At 52.9% G+C, this 20396-nt stretch overlaps 1 protein-coding gene across 4 annotated transcripts in view; it reads right to left on the bottom strand.

Annotated features, from left to right (window-relative positions):
- TRAPPC9 (trafficking protein particle complex subunit 9) overlaps window positions 1-20396 on the bottom strand; it is a 415657-nt gene that overhangs the window by 314468 nt on the left and 80793 nt on the right. For all 4 annotated transcript variants that reach the window (XM_055431945.2, XM_055431946.2, XM_088844845.1 and 1 more), the window contains 5 exons: window positions 16882-17008; window positions 12350-12495; window positions 6243-6328; window positions 3049-3175; window positions 206-338 (listed from right to left, as the gene is read on the bottom strand). In XM_055431945.2, the coding sequence (XP_055287920.1) occupies window positions 206-338; window positions 3049-3175; window positions 6243-6328; window positions 12350-12495; window positions 16882-17008 (619 nt within the window). The remainder of the gene's footprint in view (window positions 1-205; window positions 339-3048; window positions 3176-6242; window positions 6329-12349; window positions 12496-16881; window positions 17009-20396) is intronic.

Genomic DNA, 20396 nt, shown 5'->3' with positions numbered 1-20396 from the left:
AGTAAGAAACACCTCAACTCCGCTCGTTTGCCACAAGCAGAGAGCTGCCTGTTGGTCCCCTGGATACACTCACACTCTGGCCGTGAGGTCAGAGGTCATGAGGTCAGAGGGTAACTCTGGCTCCCCAGCTCCGGACACGGCGCGCAGCACAGGACTCCCGGGGGCCCTGGAGTCGGCGAGCAGGCCCGGAGCCCGCGGGCGCTACCTGGGCAGAGACGTGCTGATCTGCAGGCGGGGCAGCGCAGGGATGACCTCCACCGTGGAGCCGCTAGTCTTGATTCCCGGGAGGCTGTCCAGCAGACAGTCGCTGAAGACGCCAAACACCGTGGTGTGGTAGCCTGGGGACGAAAGGCCAAGTTTCACCCCCTGGAAGGGCTTCGTGGCTCACGCCCAAGGGGGCCCTGCGGGTGACAGGGGTGCAGGGTCCCCTCCGACCTGAGTTGAGCTTCCAAACTTGAGCCCACGGCCCCCGAGCTCAAGTCCACAGCCTCGTGCCCCCGAGCGGAGGTGAGAGTTGGGCCCACAAGCCCGCTCCAAGGAGGGCTGTGTCCAACGAACAGCGCACAAACCATAGACATCGCCAGGCCACAATCAGCGTCTCATGCCCCACTAACTTGCTTTTCAATTGGTCCCTAAAATGAACAGGAGAGCTTGGACTCCTTTCCAGGCCACAATGGGACTCACTAAGTATCTGAAAGAGAGCGATTCAAAATCTTGTGTGGAGAGATGAAAGTTCAAGAGTCAATTATTGTTATCATAACTGTTGCATGATATGGCAAATCTGCTCCCTGTGTACAAATACTGTAATTTAAGATTAGCAAAATTTTCATTTAAGAAACACTCCTTGGGTTAGATAAGCACTTGAAATTGTTTAAGCAAAGCTTGGAAATGGCTTTTGAAATTTGAGGTAATTATTATAAAAAACATTCACAGTGTAACAAAATCAAGTAACACTTGATGGTAAGTACCTAGGGTGACAACTTCTCTGCATCCATATTAAACGTCTACGTACTCAATAAGAAGAGGTACCGTGGAGACAAACAGGGCCCTGATACAGCTCCTCAACTTAAAAGAGCTCCAATTCATGGCACCCACATTTCCTTCTTTTTACAGTATGGTCCTTCAATTATATTTATATATATATATATGAAGAAAAAATATTTTTAAAAATAATAATAATAAATATGGTCCTTCAAAGCCTCCTTTTAAACAGACTCCTTTCCCAGTGAATGTTGAATTTCAGCCACCAAATCGGTACTGAAGACCTACTATGTGCCAGGTGTGAGGATCCAGCCAAGAAAGCCGATGCGGCTGGCAAGGAGCGGGCCCGCAGGCCATGGAGGGCATGACATGAAGGAGAGGCTGCCACGCTGGAGGAAGGGCAAGGCCGGGCGGGCACCACAGGGGCACCCGAGCCGGGCCTCAAGGCCCCCCGCAGAGGAACAGTGCGAGCAGGAAGCAGGGCGCATGTCCAGGACGGGAGCCCTCCACGCCTGCCCAGATGCATAGGGCCCAGTGACACAGCCAGTGAGCCAGAGAGCCCTGGCGGGGAGCACAGTGAAGGCAGGACCACTTCCAGCCCAGAGGCCTGCACTACAGAGAGGTCACGAGGCCGCACCACGGGAAGAATGAGGGCAGAAAGACCAGTCCTGATGCTTCGGTGACAAACCCTAGAGAGGGCTGAGTTCTGCCAGACCAGAGCAGCTGCGGAGGGGCAGAGGGTGTTGACGACACGGGCAGTATCGTAAGGGGAGTGAGGAGGAGACAGGAGCAGTCCAGGACAACCCCTGGTGCCCGGCCAGGGATGGGGCCTGGGTCCCTGGGATGGGACCACGGGGCAGGGGCAACATGGGGGATGGGGTTCAGTTCAGTTCAGTTCAGTCGCTCAGTCGTGTCCGACTCTTTGCGACCCCATGAATCACAGCACTCCAGGCCTCCCTGTCCATCACCAACTCTCGGAGTACACTCAAACTCATGTCCACAGAGTCGGTGATGCCATCCAGCCATCTCATTCTCCGTCATCCCCTTCTCCTCCCGCCCCCAACCTTTCCCAGCATCAGAGTCTTTTCCAGTGAGTCAACTCGTCGCATGAGGTGGCCAAAGTATTGCAGTTTCAGCTTTAGCATCAGTCCCTCCAATGAACACCCAGGATTGATCTCCTTTAGAATGGACTGGTTGGATCTCCTTGCAGTATAAGGGACTCTCAAGAGTCTTCTCCAACACCACAGTTCAAAAGCATCAATTCTTCGGCGATCAGCCTTCTTCACAGTCCAACTCTCACATCCATACGTGACCACGGGAAAAACCATTGCCTTGACTAGACGGACCTTGGTTGGCAAAGTAATGTCTCTGCTTTTTAATATACTATCAAGGTTGGTCATAACTTTCCTTCCAAGGAGCAAGCATCTTTTAATTTCATGGCTGCAATCAGCATCTGCAGTGATTTTGGAGCCCAAAAAAATAAAGTCTGACACTGTTTCCACTGTTTTTCCATCTATTTCCCATGAAGTGATGGGACTAGATGCCATGATCTTCGTTTTCTGAATGTTAAGCTTCAAGCCAACCTTTTCACTCTCCTCTTTCACTTTCATCAAGAGGCTTTTGAGTTCGTCTTCACTTTCTGCCATAAGGGTGGTGTCATCTGCATATCTGAGGTTACTGATATTTCTCCCAGCAATCTTGATTCCAGTTTGTGCTTCTTCCAGATGGGGGTTAGGGTCACACTGAATGTGATGTACCCTGGAGACAGCCAAGGAGAGTGAGTGGCAGGACGGGCAGGTCCAGGAGAGGGGTCTCAACGGGAGAGTAGACGAGACGGACTGCCCGAGGCAGCAGGCGGAGATGGAAGGAGAGGAGAGAAGGGCAGCGGGGCCACAGCCCAAGGGGGAGAACCTCGGAGCGCGCCTGTGGTCCAGGAAAGACAGATCGGCGCGCGGCAGCCGACCCCACCTACTGCACCCTCTGCACGGTCCGTCTGCGGTGAACCGTCCATGGTGGCACAGGAGTCCAAGGCCCCCAGAACCACAGACAGAAAGGAGCTGTCCTTACCGTTCACAGTGATCGTCCCCGTCGTCTGCGGGACCCCGACGAGAGTCACCGGGTAAAGACCAGACTCGGCCGGGAGGGAGAGCGCCGCGGGGAGAGGCTCAAACTCCACTCCGCTCGTGAGCAGCCCCTGCAGTGGGCGGCAGAGGATGCAGTGAGCGCGGTCCCACCCTGACCCTAAGCCCCCGCTCGGCCAGCAGGAACACCCGGGGCTCAGAAGACAAGGGCTCCTTCGTGACATGAATAAATGGCCTAGAGCGCGGTTACAAAACAGTCTTGAAGTGGGCAGCACCAGGGGCACCTGAACAGCAACTCCATCTTTAGCACCAGCCCCGCTCGGCACAGTACGAATGTGTGTGCTGTTCTGTTGTTTTACCGAGTTGGAACACAAACAGAAAGAAAAAATAAAATATTTTGCTTATGAACAAAATGAAAAAAAATACGACACATGGAAAGGAATCAGTTAATCTTCTTCCAGTGCGTCTGTGAACCATCAGTCCATCTCTCTAAGAGCCGGGCCCTACACTTGATGGTGGATGAGACAGGCTGCGTGGCCTCTGGGAGCCGCCCGTGACTGCAGGGCCTCCCAACGCTCGGGCCCTCTCCTCAGCACTGTGACGGAGGCCCTGGCCAGCCCAACAGCCAAGAGACAAAACAGCATGGAGACAATTACCTATGCACACAAAAGCTGCAGAAAAGCCTGTGGTGTCTACGAGGAAACCTGAACTAACAACAGGATTTAGCCCAGTAACAAAGTCAGCATTTACAAAGCAAAAGTATCTCCATCACCTAGCAATAAGCATATGAGAAAACGAAACCGTAGAAATACCATGAACAGGGATTTTCCCTGCTGGTCCGGTGGCTAAGACTCCCAATGAAGGGGGGCCAGGTTCGATCCCTGGTCAAGGAACTAGATCCCACATGCCGCAACTAAGGCAGAGCACAGCCAAATAAAGAAATGAATCAACATTTTTTTTAAAGTACCATTAACAAGAGATCAAAAACACCCCCTATGCTGGAGTAAGCCTACCGAGTGGGGTAAGAGTCCTGCACTGAAGCCTGCAGAGGACGGCGGAGGGGCATTAAAGAAGACCTCCATGAAGGAGGGAGTGCCATGGTCTATCCCAGGAGCAGGCAGGTGAGGGGACGCTGGTGTTGCCCTGAGCCCCGTTCTCACGGGGGAGGCAAGGACACGGAAGTGGACGGAGGCAAGGAGAGCCCTCTGGAGACGGAGCAGACCTGAAGGGATGACTGCAAGGTCGGGATCCGTGAAGTCTGCATCTGTGTGTGGGCGTGCACTTGGGCACACGTACATGTGTGCACGCACACGTGCGGATGCATGTGGTAGGTACGTGTGAGCACGTGCCCAAGTGTGCATGCCTGCACACTGTTTCTAACTCTGTCTGCGGAAAGCACCCAGAAGCAAGGCTCCCTTAGTGACAAAGAGCACACCTGCGCCCAGTTTGGGCAAGAGCATGAAATGATCCAACTGCATGTGAAACAGATGATGTGGCCAAGAACAGAAGCGGAGAAACCAACTAGGCGGCTACTGTCTCCAGGCAAAATGCACTCGCATTTGATTTCTTTTTAAAATAGCTAAAGCAGACACGGCCAACCGTGAGCACTTGCTAAATGTGACGGTGGATACATGAGGTGTGACTCTCCCCTGCGCCGTTTCCCACGCTTGAAACATTTTGTAATGTAATTCTTTAATTCTGAACGTGATTTGTGGGCTATTTCCCAGTGGTAAATTTTATTCTTTGTTCTTCCTCATTTTTGATAAAAGCACGTTACTTTTTTGAATCTATTTATCCAGCTGCGTCAGGGCTTTGTTGTGGCACACGGACTCCAGCTGCGGAGCAGGGACTTAGTTGGCGTCTTAGTTTGCTGACCAGGGACTGAACCTATATCCCCTTCCCTGCAAGGTGAGTTCTTAACCACTGGACCACCAGGGAAGTCCCAAATGCAGGTGTTACTTTTCAACCAGTTAAAATTAAAGCTAAAAAAAATGTATAAGAAAGAGTAGGCATATGATACTTTAACCACTTTAGGGAAAATTCTCTGAACAACTCTCGATGTTATTCCTGGCTTAGGCCTGGAGACAAAGCCACTACAACGCCTGACCAAGAGCTAAGCCCCGAGGCTGGCATGTTCTTGTGCAAAAGGAAGAAGAGGGAACGCTCATCCTAATAGGTGGCTCTCTTATAGGGGGAACCTCATGTTGTCCACTCAATACTCAGCTGAATTTCTAAGAGCTCCAAGGGACGTGGGAAAACCATGCCTCATGCCAGAGGCCCAAACATCATCTTAAGTAACTACCAGTCTGCCTGCGAGCTCCCACTCACCCTGTGTCCTCAGCGGGGCCTCCCCGACCCTCCACGTGGGTCCCACAGCCCCTCCTGCACCCTGACCAGGGGCAGAGGCCTGGCCTGACACGTGGCCCAGGCACTCGGCAAGCTCTGAACACTAGTCGTAAAACCCCAGAGGAAAGCATCACCCGCCTAACAGCACCCTTCGCACTCACAGGGAAGTTACAAAGGGGTCCCACACAATGAAAGCACAGAGAAGACTTGCAGGACTGGAATCCACCCAGCGCATGCGGGGCTCTCCTCTGGGAACACGAGGGTCAGCGTGGAGAAGCACACAAACCTCCTTTCCCCGACTGTGGAACTAGGGTAGGAGTTTCAGCAGACACCATTGCAGAGGGAATATTTAACACGGTACACAAACACTCAAACTGAACATCTGATCTCAAACCCGAGGGAAATCTCGCATTAGCACTGCACTCATTTATTCTCTTATAAATAAAGAGGCCTTGGTCATCTTATCATCTTGAGCAGTGAAGAAACAGTGAAGTTGAGTGGGGGGCACACTACAGACTTTGTAACCTCGCTAATCTCACAAGAATTTCAACATGATTACTTCAAATATTACACTCAGTCAACTCAGTTCTGTGTGTGTTCAAATCTGAGATGTCTTTTTTTCACTGATTCACAAACTTACTGAGGACCAAGCACTAAAAACACGGGAATGCAAGACGTGGTCTTCATTCACAAAAAGATTATAATCTTTGGCAAAACAAACCTTAAAAACAGACATATATCATAGGAAGTATGACTCGAATACTAACTAAGAAGCACATATCAATGGTAAACTGATGTTTAGCCCAAAAGGGTCAAATCACTGGTGATACATACCATGTTTTCAACTCGGAGTTCAAACGGCATTGGGTTATACACCATCAACTGAACTTCACACACATCTCCTTGAACCCACTGGAAATCTAGAAATACACACACAAAGGAATCCATGTGTTAGCTGGTGTTTTTGCATGTTTCCCGTGGCTTCAGATCACTCCTCTGGCTATTTTCCAGTGAAGCAGTGGCATTATGACCATCTTGGGAGACACAGTTTAAAGCTATGCTACTGCTAGCTTTCTCCAAAGTCAAGTGTGTTGTCATTGCCACTTAGATGGCCTGTGACTGATGCTTCTCTTGCTTGGTGCCAAACACAACTTCATGAACCTGGAAGTAACCAGACAGCACTGCTCCCGGTGAAGAGCCACCACTCGTTGCACAGACCTTCTCAGGCCCAGAGGCTAGCACTCGGGAAGACAGCACTGTGGTCAACTCTAAGTGGCACAGAGCGTGGTTCCTCTTTCCCCTCCTGAAGCTTGGGAGAGAAGACGGTGGCACCTCCTCCCTGACCACTCCCAGGCCAGCTGCAGTTCAAAACGTACAGGAGGCAGAATTCTAAGACGACCCCCAAGACCCCCAACCCCTGGTGTATATGCTGTGGAATCTTCTTCCCCAAATGTGAACACAAGCATCAATTATGTTCTGTAACAAAGGGGGAGGAGGTTTTCATATGTGATGAGGGCCCCCAAGCCTTCAAAGCAGTGGGCTTTGAGTTAACCCAAAGGAGATTATCCCAGGAGGACCTGGTCTTCTCAGAAGAGCCCTGGAAGGGAACCTGCTCACCCTGAGTGAGAAGACTCAACGCGTGAGCAGGCATGTGGAGGAGGCCAGGTGGCCAGGGTCTGAGAGCAGCCGCGATGAGCTGAAAGTGCTCCAGGTGACACCCAGCAGGTAGACCGGGACTTCAGCCCCATGATCCCAAGGAACCAAGAAACTGAGGGAGCTGAGAAACAGACCCTGACCAGTCACACCTCCCGACGAGAACACAGCCCCAGCTGAGACCTGGATCTCAGCCTGCAAGACCCTGAGCAGAGGCCCACGCTAACACAGGCTGCATTCGTGACGGAAACAGTGAGAAAAATACATTTGTGTTCTTTAAGCCACAAAGTCAGTGGTCATCTGTTGTACAGTCCCCACCCCCGCTCCACTGCCCTCTCTTCCCTTTGAGATACTCCACTGGGCAATTCAAAAGGGACTTGAGAACCAAGCGAGCTGCGGGGCAGGAGGCACTGTCCAGCCCTTGGAAGGCTGTCTCTGACTCCACATAATGCCCTGGTGAGGGAGGTACTACAATCCCACTGTTACAAGGCAGGGACCAAGGTCCAAGCAGGTTAATAAATGTGCTGGGAATCACACAGCCAGGAAGTGGTGTGGCAGGGATTCAAGCCAGGTCTCTGATCTCAGAGAAGTGTCCAGAATGGACAGTGGTGGATAAAGGGCTTCTCCTAGAGCAGACACTAAGATTTACTGAGCAGCATTCTTCAGCTTCATAGGCTTTCATAAAGACACCATTTCCCCCCAAACACTCGCACAGAGACTAAGGCAGGCTGCACCAAACCTGTGGCATCCTGAAACTGCACACAGTGAAGAACCAGCCCACCAGGTGAGCTGGTTTTTAAAATGCTTGCGCGAGCAGGTGCCCATATACGGTCTTAACAACACGGTGCAGTGGTCAGCAGGGCACAGATCATCCTCATTCACCAACAAGGACACGGACAGGCTGAACCATCCAACATTCACGGCCCTGACAAATGAGGCCGCCAGGTCCATCTGCCTGGCCCCAAAGCCTTGGTTGCTCTCATACTGCTGTTCCCCACTGGCTCCAGAAACCCAGCTCTCCTCACCCACCTCAGGCTGAGAACTCCTGCTGCAGGGCACAGGGCTGCCAACCCGCCTTCAGCAGCACCCCGAGAACATCACGGCCTCAGTGGTCAGCACCCAGCCCTTCCTCACAGCCGAGGAAAACGTCATTTGTTTTAACAGGTTGCTCCCTGATAGTCTTCTCAGTCATGGTCAAATAACCATCATTTTAAAATTCATTTTCCTGGGGCGCTGAAAGGAATCGTTTATACTCGCACAGTCACAGTCACTAAAGGTAAAGCTAAGATAGATCTCTATCACGGGAACAGTTACGAATGTCTGACAAGAGGCCAACTCCTTCCCGGGTCTTAGCACGCCAGAGGGCATGGCGGGGCCCTTCCTCCACAGTCTGTCCCAGAAACCTCGGAAAGGACCAGCACTGACGGCAAACACCCTCATCTCAGGCACCCCCCACAGTGCTACACGGCCCCCGGGCAGGTCTCAGCTGTGGACTAACAGCATCTTTCGGGGGCTTCTGTCGACAAGCTCATCTCTTTCCACCACGCTGGCTGGACCCATCTGGCAGGGGGCACTACTGATTTCTCACTGTACCCCCAGCACCTTGGACAGCACACATGACGCTGCTCAGAGCCTGGCGTGAACAGCGCCCGGGTACTGTTGTGTCAGCATCTCCCTCGACCCCTGAGGAGCCTGTGCAGTGGGCTTCTAATGCCCCCTCCCCGCAGAGAGCACAACTGCAGTCCGGGTAGGCCAGGCAACTGACCAAGGCCATGGGACAGCTCCCACCTGTCCATCCTCCCAGGCAGCTGCCGACCTCAGCACGAAGCCCGGCCACGCCAAGTCCTGGCACAAAACCCTTCACCTCTCCGTGCTCACGCTCAGGACGCGCACACCCATGACCTCACATGGAGTTTAGACGGAAAGACTGGTAAATTACTCCACGTTAGCGAGGAAAATGGTCCCAGGAGCTGCGCCCAGCGTTTCTTCCCCTCTAATACCCTGTGTCCTCGCTGGGATAACTCCCACACAGAGATTCATTTATAGAGATGGGGATTCTGGGTTAAAGACATGTGATTCTTCAAACCTGCAGGCAGGTACTCGCTGCTGAGTCTACTGCCAGAAAGATATCAGAACCCATGGAATATAAATTACACTTTCCTACCCATGGGTCTCCAACAAATAACATGCATTTTGGCTGAAGTTTCCGTTACATCCCGGAAAAGAATCCTGCATCATCCACTGAATTTATCCCCAGCTCCGAGTAACTGGTGCTTCTCACTGTTACGAGGAAAAAAGTCCCTGGGAACTCCCTGGCAGTCCAGTGGTTAGGACTCCACAGTTCCACTGCCAGGGGTGTGGGTTCAATCCCTGGTCGGGGAACTGAGATCCCATAAGCCATGTAGTGTGGCCAAAAAAAAAAAAAAAAGATAAAGGAAAACATCTCTGGGCTTTGAGTCATAAACCATGGACAAAGCCTGAGCTCTGCCACTTAACTTCCTTCCTGACCTAGGGCAGCAATTAACATTCACTCAGTCTTAATTCTCTCATCGATAAATTGGGAACACAACACCTGCATCACTAGATGAGGTGAAAACCCTCTGCAGCAAGTACAGAGTACTCTTTCCATAAAAGGAAGCCTCAGCAGTTTCTAAAGATTAGAGAGGAAAAAAGAGGAAACGCCAGCTTCGAAGATTGGGACCTTGCAGCCATATGGCGCCCAACTCAGGGAGACCCACATCCTGTTTAGGGCCTTCTCTGTCTCCAAAGTCTTCCTAACGTGTGAATAAAGGGGCCCCACGTTTTCCTTCTGCATAAGGCCCCACAGATCATGCTGTTGGTCCTGAGAAGGAGTCTCCAGTCCCCCAGATCACCTCTAAAAGCTTCTGTACACAAAATGGGTGAAAGTTTCCTAAAACGCCCTTTAGGGAGAAAACTCACCATTAACCCCAACAAGACCCAATATCAATAGCCTCAGAAACACAGATGGCACCACCCTTATGGCAGAAAGCAAAGAGGAACTGAAGAGCCTCTTGATGAAAGTGACAGAGAAGAGTGAAAAGTCTGGCTTAAAACTCAATATTCAGAAAACTAAGATCATGGCATCTGGCCCATCACTTCATGGCAAACAGATGGGGAAACAATGGAAACAGTGGCTGACTTTATTTTCTTGGGCTCCAGAATCACTGCAGATGGTGACTGCAGCCATGAAATTAAGACACTTGCTCCTTGGAAGAAAAGCTATGAGCAACCTAGACAGCATATTAAAAAGCAAAGACATTACTTTGCCAACAAAGGTCCGTCTAGTCGAGGCTATGGTTTTTCCAGTCATCATGTATGGATGTGAGAGACGGGCCATAAAGAAAGCTGAGCACCGAAGAGTTGATGCTTTTGAACTGTGGTGTTGGAGAAGATTCATGAGAGTCCCTTGGACTGCAAGGAGATCCAATCAGCCCATTCTAAAGGAAATCAGTCTTGAGTATTCACTGGAAGGACTGATACTGAAGCTGAAACGCCAATACTTTGGCCACCTGATGCGAAGAACTGACTCATTGGAAAAGACCCTGATGCTGGGAAAGACTGAAGGCAGGAGGAGAAGGGGACGACAGAGGATGAGATGGTTGGATGGCATGACTGCCTCAATGGACATGAGTTTGAGTAGGCTCTAGGAGTTGGTGATGGACAGGGAAGACTGGTGTCACAAAGAGTCGGACACAATTGAGCAGATGAACTGAACTGAATGAGACCCAAAAAGAGCAGCCAGAGATTCCTACAACGTCCATGAGACAAACCTGTTAACTCTGCAGTGATGGGCCCAGGTCCACCTGAGGGAAGGGGCCTGGAAAGTGGCCTGCCCACCATCGAGAGACCCCTGAGACTCCAATGTGAACAGGACCCAAGCCCCCCACCTCCAAGAGATCAAAGGAGGCGTCCCCTGGCAGACGGGCACTGCTCGCTGGCATGTGCTGGAGATGCCCAGGACTGGTTCCACCACTGCTCAACCACAAGGTCCACCCACCCGCTGCTCACAGCCTCTCTGGCATTTTCTCCAAAGCAGAGGAGCAGTCAGGAGGCCAGGGCTGTCTCTCAGAATCACAGACTAAAACTAGAACATCAAAGACTTGCATCCACATCACAAGTGCCTGCTGGGTGGGGCCCTGCTCCCCTAAGAGCCGGGAGACTGCTGCAGTCGGTCATTCAGCCACAGCACAGCTCTGAGACTGTTCAAAAAACAGCAAGTGGTCGTGTGGCTGGGGCCACGGAGCAGGGGCGGAAAGGCGGGAGGAGATGAGCGGAAAGGCAGACAGCGCGCAGCAGGCGGGGTCAGCTCCGGGTATGGGTGGTGGGTGCATGCACTGGGACTGCTGCATCCTGGGGAGAAGAGCCTTGAGAAGCCAGGACGCCATCTCTTACGCCAGGGGTGTAAAAATGAAAGGAGGAGAAAAATGACAGAGGAGAAGCCAGCACTAAGGTGCAGAAGCTTTGCAGGTCTCCCACTGAAACCTCTCGGATGCAGTCAGCAATGACCAACCAGTGACCCGCCTCTCAGCCCTGCAGCTCTGTCACCGCAACTCGCAGGCGCCACGATCTCCAAGTGCGTGGGGTCCGAGGAGGGGCCGCGGGCGAGGAATGAGGCCTGCACGCAGCCAGCTTGAGGGAGGGCACGGACGGGCGGGCTGGCACAAGGGAGCTCTGGGGTCCACAGGGACAAGAAAGCGAGGGGGCCATGCACTGGGGCGTGGCGGGGGCTGAGTGCACAGAGGAGCCCGCAGAGGACTCCCAGCAATGACTGGTCCCACCCCGCCCACCCCAAAACACAATGTCACTGCGCCCTGCTGAGTCACCAGGCCTCTCAGAAGAGGCGACGATCGTCAGCAAGACACAAAACGAGCACTGCCAGCCTTCAAACGGGACACTGATGGGACGCCCTTATGCCCAGACAGCCCTGAACAAAGATGACCTTTAATCTCGGATGATTGAGCAGTCACTCCAGGCTTGGAAAATCACCCTGGTCTCCAAGTTCCTCTCCTCTGTAATTGACCTAAGTCTCGAATAACAGAGGTCTTCTGGTTTCTAGAACTTTCAGAAAACCCCCTTTTATGAAATAGATACTAAAAAGGCAGATCTCAAGGCAGTGGTCAGACAAAGCCAGCAAACAGAATACACCTGCGTGAGGGCAGATCCCACCGGCTCACAGGAACCGTGTCGAGTCTCACGGTCTCAAGTCCAGACTAGCCTCTGGGGGCGGGCAGCCAAACACGGCCCAGAAGCCCAGCGGCCCGGCCTACCTATCTTCTTGCTGCGCTCCTCCCCGCGGCTGTGGGCGATGATCGGGGAGTAGATGAAAGGGCTCTTGGCCGACACGCTTTGGCCCAGCAAGCTCTTCATCTTCTGCGGCCGGAGGCTGGCGGGAAGGTTCAGCAGTTTCACACGCCTGTTGTTTCAAAGGGAACAAAAATACTTCAACTGCCTTGTTAGCTTGGCTTCAGCATAAATATGACCAAATATCTGGTGTTACACAGATAATAAACAGCAGATAAACTGAGGGGAGGAAAAGCACTCAGCTTTGCAGGACAAGACAGAGAAGGCAGCACAACTCGCCCCCCACCCCCCAGACAGTCCCAGGTGAGAGGACGTCTGTGGGCAGACAGAGCCTGCCCCTCAGCCTGCTCCACCGAGACGGCGGCACCCGCCAGCCACGGGCCTACCTTCCCTGTGCTCAGGCTCCTGGGCTATAGCACGAACCACTATGAGGATTCGGGGAGGCGCGGTGGGCACCATGCCCACCGCTCTGCAGAAGCTGGTTCCCCACTTCCTGATGGGCAGGCCCACAGCAAACAGAGGTGAAGACCCAGACCATCTAAAGGAACCACGGGCGAAGGGCAGCAGCCCCATCGGCCCTGTTACGTGCGCGTCCGGTTCTGCATTTGTGCGGTCTGCACCTCACTAGACAGCTTTTCCAGCTGCGGATGTCTGCTAGTGATGCCAGTCAGCCTGGACTGAAGGCCCCCGGTCCACAGAGCCAGACCTCAGGCCTGTGCCCACTGCTGCCCACGCGCCATCCCAATTAAACCTCATCCGCCTCCCGAGCTGCGGTGTTATCACCATCACCTCCAAGTCATCAACAAGGAAACCAACACAGGGGAGAGGAGCATGCTGAGCAACCCCCGCAGCTGGAACAGGACAGCAGGACATGCACGGCCTTCAACCACGGCACCTGTGACCGCCCTCGGGAGGGACAGCTGGGTGAGACAGCGGTCAGGGTCTGCAGAGAGACTGAGACTGAAGGGGCGGTGAGGGGCAGAGGGTGGGGCAGAAGGCTGGGGGCACTGAGCCCCTCCCCACCCACAGTCCCTCTGCAGGAGGTAAGGCTGGAGGGTCGGGAGGGGAAGCCGTGCGGGTCAAAGCACTCCCAGCGGTGCCCTCCCTCCTCCTCAAGGCAGTCCTGGGGGCTGGACACGGAGCAGACAGACACGCCAGGATCACTGAGTGACCTCGGGGAGGTCAGCCACCCTGAAAAGCTACCTGCCCGATCGGCATCAGACACCACGTGAAGAAGACGCCAACCTGGGGCATGCTGAGGGCTGACCTCTCTGAGATTCTAGGGGCCATGTTTCTGCCACAGCGCAGGCTAATCTGTGCTGACTACATATATATGTCTGTGTTCATATGTGTCTATAAACTAGAGACTGCTTCAGAGAATCCTCGCCATCACGCCTTTCTCAGCTCTCCTGGCCTCCACTGTGACCCCGTCCTGCACACAAGCACCCCCACCACACCTGGCCATCACTGATGGCTCCTGATCCTGGCCCTGGGGAGGGCCGGGTCTCACATGTGCTCCTCTCCTGTGCCCACCACGACCCGAGGCAGAGGCGGTGCTCACCCAGCTCAGCTCTTCAAGAAAGGACTCTGTCCTGCACTTTCTCTGCCTCCACGCCTTTGCAAGCCCCTCAGCATGCTTTTCTCGTACAGAATCAGAATCACTCAGTTTTCTGTTTGTTCGGCCATGAGCTTTCCGAGGACAGGGCACCCAGGGCCTCATTTGTCTTGAGTGCAGCGCTGGTGCAACACGCCAATGCGGACCTCTCAGTGAATGTTGAATGAATAAACTCCCAAAAGCTGGATTTCCAACTCAGCTTCCAAATCTTTCAAAGCCGTGTCCTCAAGGCTAAGCAGTTTATCACCGACAGCGGCAAATCGCAGCCCTCTGTGCACAAAGGACCCGGCCACGCTGAGCTGGGGCGAGGTGGCAAGTCCTCACGCTGGCTGAGACGCCACGTCCCATGAGCATCCCATGTCCACCGCGTCCAGCCCGGGGGAGACGCACCTGCAACAGCCACAGACCTGAACACAGTGAAGGACCCACCAGCTGGGCAACAGCATGGAGGGTTTCACCCCTCAACCTCAAGCCTCTCACTCGAAACAGGAAAGATGATCGGTACCTGCCGACGCTGTCCAGGAGGTCCCGTGGACATGCCCCACCCCGGCTCCATGTTTCCTGGAGGAGGGTCCCGACCTCGTCCTCCCCTCACTCCTCCTAAGGGAGCCAGCAGATCTGTCAGGAGAACCAGCATGTGCGCCGCTCAGGCCCTTCCCCTGGGGCCTTCCTGCCGAGCAAGAGCACGGATTCTGCCTGGCTCTCGGTGCGACGGAATGGGGCCGGCCCCAGGGCTCTGCCAGAGGCTAGGGAACATCTGGGCAACCCTGAGTCACACTGGGCACAGGCTCCACCACCCACCTCAGACAGATGTTTCTTTCTGCTGATTCCAAACTAGGGCAGAGACGGGGGAGTGGTCTAAAGCAGAGACCGTCAAACCTTCGCTCTGAAAACTGAGTTGATATGCATGGCAACGCACTCCAGTTGTCTTGCCTGGGAAATTCCACAGACAGAGGAGCCTGGCGGGCTACAGGCCACGGGGTGGCAAAGAGCTGGACACGACTGACGACTAAACAACAAAACAAAGCACCTATGAGAGCGCCTGATACGTGGCAGATGCACAGAAGCCCTTCTCTCCCCTCCCTAAAACAGCACGCGCTTACAGGCAGAGAGCCGAGCCCCTGCGCACGGACCACACCCACCGCGGGCAGAGGCAAAGAGACGAAGTGCCGGGCCCAGCGATGCCGCGAGCACCCTGCTGAACTCTGGACCAGCAGCATCCACTCGAGCCTCTGTGCTCGCTCATCAATAGAACGACACCATTTCCTCACAACACAAACAGCTTTCTACTCTGCGCCACCATCACCATCTAAAAATGAGGTGTCACCCGTCATCCTAGTGACCATCTACTCAAGCACAGAAACCTCAGATCACAAAAAGGCTTTTAAAAACTGCAGGGGGTTCTGAGGGCATGGTCAGACAGACAAGAAACCTGACAAGCCAGTCATGGCATTCATTCATAATTCAAAGTCCAGCACCAAATGTCTGCCCATAAAATGTACCCAGAAAAAGTCACCCAAGGTACCTGACCTAAAGCATAATTCATTCAGCATAAATTGCTGTGAAACTAATAACATTGTATTTGGTCTGTGGAGTGCCAAAAGTAAAGCAGAAGTCCAGGGATGATGTTTCCAGAACAAGAATTATTTTTAGGGATTCCGTTTGGAAACGTTTGGCATTTTAAAAGCTGATACCTCAGGATACTGTAGCTAATAAGGATGATGCAAAGCAGAGGTGGGACACTCATTAGGAAAGTGACAGAAAATACGTGGTAAGAAAGCCATGGGACAAATCTGCTTACCTTTTCTCTCGGTTTTCAATTCCTCAACCTTATTTACAGGGGCGACATACCTGAGAACCTCCTGGCTATCTCTGCACAGATGGGCACAGTCAAAGCTGCCCAAGTGGGGTGATGGGGCCCGCGGGGCTGGGGCAGAGCTCCCCGCGGGGAGGGAGGGCAACATGGTAGCCATGGTAACCAGTAGGGGAGCTGACCAAATGAGCAACCAGACTGAGGTGAACGCGAGCCAGGTCCCATCTGAGGAGGACTTACAGATACAAAGGGCCCCTAAGGTGCCGAGTGGAGCTGGAGGTATAGGTATCCGTATGAAGTCAGTTTCCAGTACACAGAAACATGCAGAAATAACCATGGGCATGAACGTGTAGTGAATAACATGTGTCTATAAATAGATGCTGCCTAGCTCTGTCCACTGCGAGCAGCAGCAACCCGACAGTGAGGCGCACACACAGCACCCAGATCTTAACTTCAACTCCATGAAAAGGAAGCAGGGCTCCTGCAGGAAACGGCCAATGCCGCAAGCCAGAGCAAGGGGAGGAAAGGCGCTGTGAGCAGGAGGCGGAGCTGAGCAAAGAAATGGAGCCCGCCACACGATCGGCCTGCTCAGTGTTTTCATGAGGGCGCATGGGGCTGGGGGTCCGCGGGAATAAGGAAGGGCTTGCAGCCAGTAGAGAGAGCAGCCATGGACAGTCCTGTGAGCCCCACAAAGCAAGGGAGTGGAGGCGCTCCCGGGCCCGCGTGCAGGGGTGCACAGTTCACCAGACACGGGTAAGCGCCACGAGGCCCAGTTTGTCTCCACCATGCACAAAGGCCATGCCTTGGCTGCAGAACCAGGCGGACACAGGCTGGAGTGGTTCTGCAGGTGGAAAGGCACATGGCGATGGGCATTCTATGATGGCCCTGGTCTGACTCTCTCATCTATGAAACACGCTTCACAGGCGGCAGCTGAGACTTCATGAGACGACAGACCAAATACATAGGCGACCGCAAATGGGAACCCCTGTGCAGAGATCTGCATCCCTGATCAGAACAAATCAAGTGCTAGGAGCGAGTCCGCCCCCCGCACTCCTGCCAGCTTGTCCTACCTGACGATGGGCAGTTTGGTGAAGGGCACTGGGGGCAGCGTGAGCCCGTCTGGGAGGGTGAGAAGTTCCATGGTCCCGGGACACTTGGAGGTATAGTTCTCCAGGCTCTGTGTTACATCCTTTTTTTCTGATGAGAAAATAAAAATAAAGGTTAATTAAACCAAAGAAAAAGGAGGGGAGGTTGATTTTCTTTGCTCTATTTTTTTGAGCAAAAATAAAATTCTTAACCCAATACTCGACAGTCCAATGAGTCCAATCTTCTGACAGAAATAAAGGGGCAGCAACCACAAGAGACAGAAAGAAGACAGAAGCTTTATTCAATTTGTTTAAATAATCACTGGTGGCTGCTCCACATAAGGGTCTGTGGATAAAAAGGAAATTAAGCTGCCATCTCCTAGGAGATTTCATTTTCCAAGAGAATAAAACCTTATCAAATTTCAAGAAAGTCGATGGGCAGGCAGGACTAGAGAATTGGTACGTTTTATTACTTAACAAATATTTTTCCAGCAATTACTAGGTACCAAGCAAACTGGCAGGGCCTGTCCCCAGGGAGTGCACAGTCCATCTGTGCACTGTATAACAGATATTTAAGCAAATAATTACAAATCAATATTTTTATTTAAAAGTAAAGCTTTGTGAGATAAGGCTGGTTTTCTCCACCTCATCCCATGCCTCTCACTAGGAGGGAGGAGGGAAGGATGTAGGTAATAGCGAAAGTTTGCTTGTCACCCACAAGGGGCTCTAGACACAAGCTCACAGACCCTGTGACACCCCAGAGATCGAGGGTGCTTCCTGCTGGAAAACCCGCAGTAACTCGGGAAGGCAGGCATCGCTGTGCCCGTTTTCAAATGAGAAAACTGAGCCCCAATGAAGTGAAAGGCCATGTCAAAAACCCCGAGTTTGGGGCTTTCCTGGTGGCTCAGTGGTAAAGAGTCTGCCTGCCAATTCAGGGGACACGGGTTTGATTTCTGGATTGGGAAGATCCCACATGCCTCAGAGCAACTGAGCCTGTGCACCGCAACTCCTGAGCCTGTGCTCCAGAGCCTGGGCACTGCCACTGAGCCCACGAGCCCCAGAGCCCTGCTCTGCAGCAAGAGAAACCCGCACACCGCAACCGGGGAGTAGCCCCCACTCGCCACAACAAGAGAAAAGCTTGAGCAGCAACGAAGACTCAGAAGAACCAAAAATAAAGAAATACATAAGTTAATTTTTTTTTTTAAATCCCGTGTTTGCCCCTCAGCCTGTGGCATCCTCACCCCCGCACTGTTTAGAAGAGCGAAGGCGTCAGGATCAGAGGTCCACGCCCGCCTGCCTCCTGTCCCAGCTGGCAGGGAGGGTGGAAGACTCGGGGGGGAACAGGGGAGCACAGCGCAGGGGTGAGGCTTCAAGCCGGGCAATGAGGCCGGGTTCCTCCCTGTCTGTGGGGTGACCACCTGAGCAGGAGCCCTGTCCTGCCATCTACAGAATGACCAAGAGGGAAGTGAGATAACAGATTACAAACAGAGGCTGGTGGACGCAAGGCTGCGAGCGGGGGAACAGTGTCACCACTGTCACGGGGCCTATGGGCATGGGAGGCTGGCACAGAGCGCGCGGGGCCGCACAGGGAGGCCATGAGCTCCCGGACCAGAGACTGTACAAAACAATGGCCAGACGGGGATGGCCCAGTTCTCAGACATGTGTATTAGTGGGTTAAGGGGTTTTCTGAGTCTAAGCGTCATTCCTTAGGGAGCAGGAAGGCAGGAAAGCAACCAAAATCAGCCTGGATATAATACAGTAATGCCAATCTGCAGCACAAACAAAATCCTTTAAACAATCAAATCATCTTCAATTTACAGGCAGTAAATCTCCCAAGACAGCTTATTGAAAAGCTGAGACATCACGTTACTGACAAAAGTCCATTATAGTCAAAGCTATGGTTTTTCCAGTAGTCATGTAAGTATGTGAGAGTTGGATCATAAAGAAGGTTGAGCACTGAAGAACTGATGTTTTTGAACAGTGGTGTGGCAGAAGACTCTTGAGAGTCCCTTGGACTGCAAGGAGATCCAACCAGTCAATCCTAAAGGAAATCAGTCCTGAATATTCACTGGAGGGACTGATGCCGAAGCTGAAGCTCCAGCACTTCGGCCACTCAATGTGAAAAGCCAACTCACTGGAAAAAACCTTGATGCTGGGAAAGACTGAGGGCAGGAGGAGAAGCGGGCAACAGGATGAGACAGTTGGATGGCATCACCGACTCGATGGACATGAGTCTGAGCAAACTCTGGGAGGGAGTGAAGGACAGGGAAGCCTGGTGTGCTGCAGTCCACGGGGTCGCAAAGAGTCGGACATGACTTGGCAACTGAACAACAAAATCTCCCAAAGGGCTCCCACTGAGAGCACTTAAGTGACCTAACTTGGATTACGTTGGGCAGAGCACTCAAGGGTTAGGCACCTGATTAGGTGGAGCTATGCTCTCCCAGTAAGCCCTGCTGAAATGAAGGCAGGTGTGAACCTGTGAGTGATGCTCAATGCCTCCTGCAAAGTTACCCGAGGAATGGCAACCAGCTGTCCTGCTGGCTGGCTGCAGTTAACAGGACGGACACAGTGGGGACGTGGACAGCATGGGCCTCACTGCAGGGTCTCCAGCTGGGAACCTCCTCTGTCTGTGCCTTACCCTCTCCTTTCGGGCACTTTTCCCAGGCAGGATTGCCCACATGGGGTGTCAGACCGGCTGTGGAAGCCAGGTAAAGGGTGAACACATGTTCACTTATTTCCCTCGGTCTCAACTGCTCTCCAGCTGAGCCCATGACTCCAGCCACATGCATTTGCCTTCTCCTCCATCAGGGGAAATCCTATTGTTCTCTAGAGATGACAGACGGGCAGCCACCTGCCTCTGGAGCAGAACAGGGGCTACAGGGACACAACTAACTCATGATCTGCTTTCCAACTAACGCTCCCAGGAGTGATCCGCACTGGTAAGGCAACACGGCTGCAGCAGGGAGAAGAGGGCTGGCTTCCAGGAACACAGACTGTCACATAACTTCATGTGCGTCTGCAAAGTGGGGCCTCTTCCGGGATACAGGGTTCCTCAGAGACATGTGACATCTGCTGTAGAAACTTCACGACTGACAACAGAGGATGAACACATGGTTGCTGGGCAGAAAAGGAGGCTTCATGTCCAGGGGAAGAAATGTAGAAACCCTCAGAGATGGAAAATGACAGAGCAAGTTCTGCAGATCTGCTGCAGGCAGCCTGCACATACACAGTATGGTCCACGGGGCCAGTGCTGTTCTTAGCACAAAGTGCTAGGAAACACCTGCATCATTAGGACGATTTCATGCACTGAGCACGTGCTTTGGGTGCTACACTAGGCCCCTCGGAGGAGAGGCCCCAGGGTATGCAGCAGAACTCCAAAGCCTCTTCATCCAAAACAGGCATGCAACACCCTCCCACAAAGTTCCTGCCCTGGAGGGAGGGTCTGGGCATTATCATCTCCTTTTGAAAGGCAATAAAAATGAACTCAGGGACAATCTAGG

Source organism: Moschus berezovskii, chromosome 16 (assembly GCF_049115385.1).
Source record: "Moschus berezovskii isolate FMDL1 chromosome 16, NW_MosBer_1.0, whole genome shotgun sequence".
NCBI classification, from domain to species: Eukaryota; Metazoa; Chordata; class Mammalia; order Artiodactyla; family Moschidae; genus Moschus; species Moschus berezovskii.
This window is presented reverse-complemented; position numbering and strand designations above follow the sequence as displayed.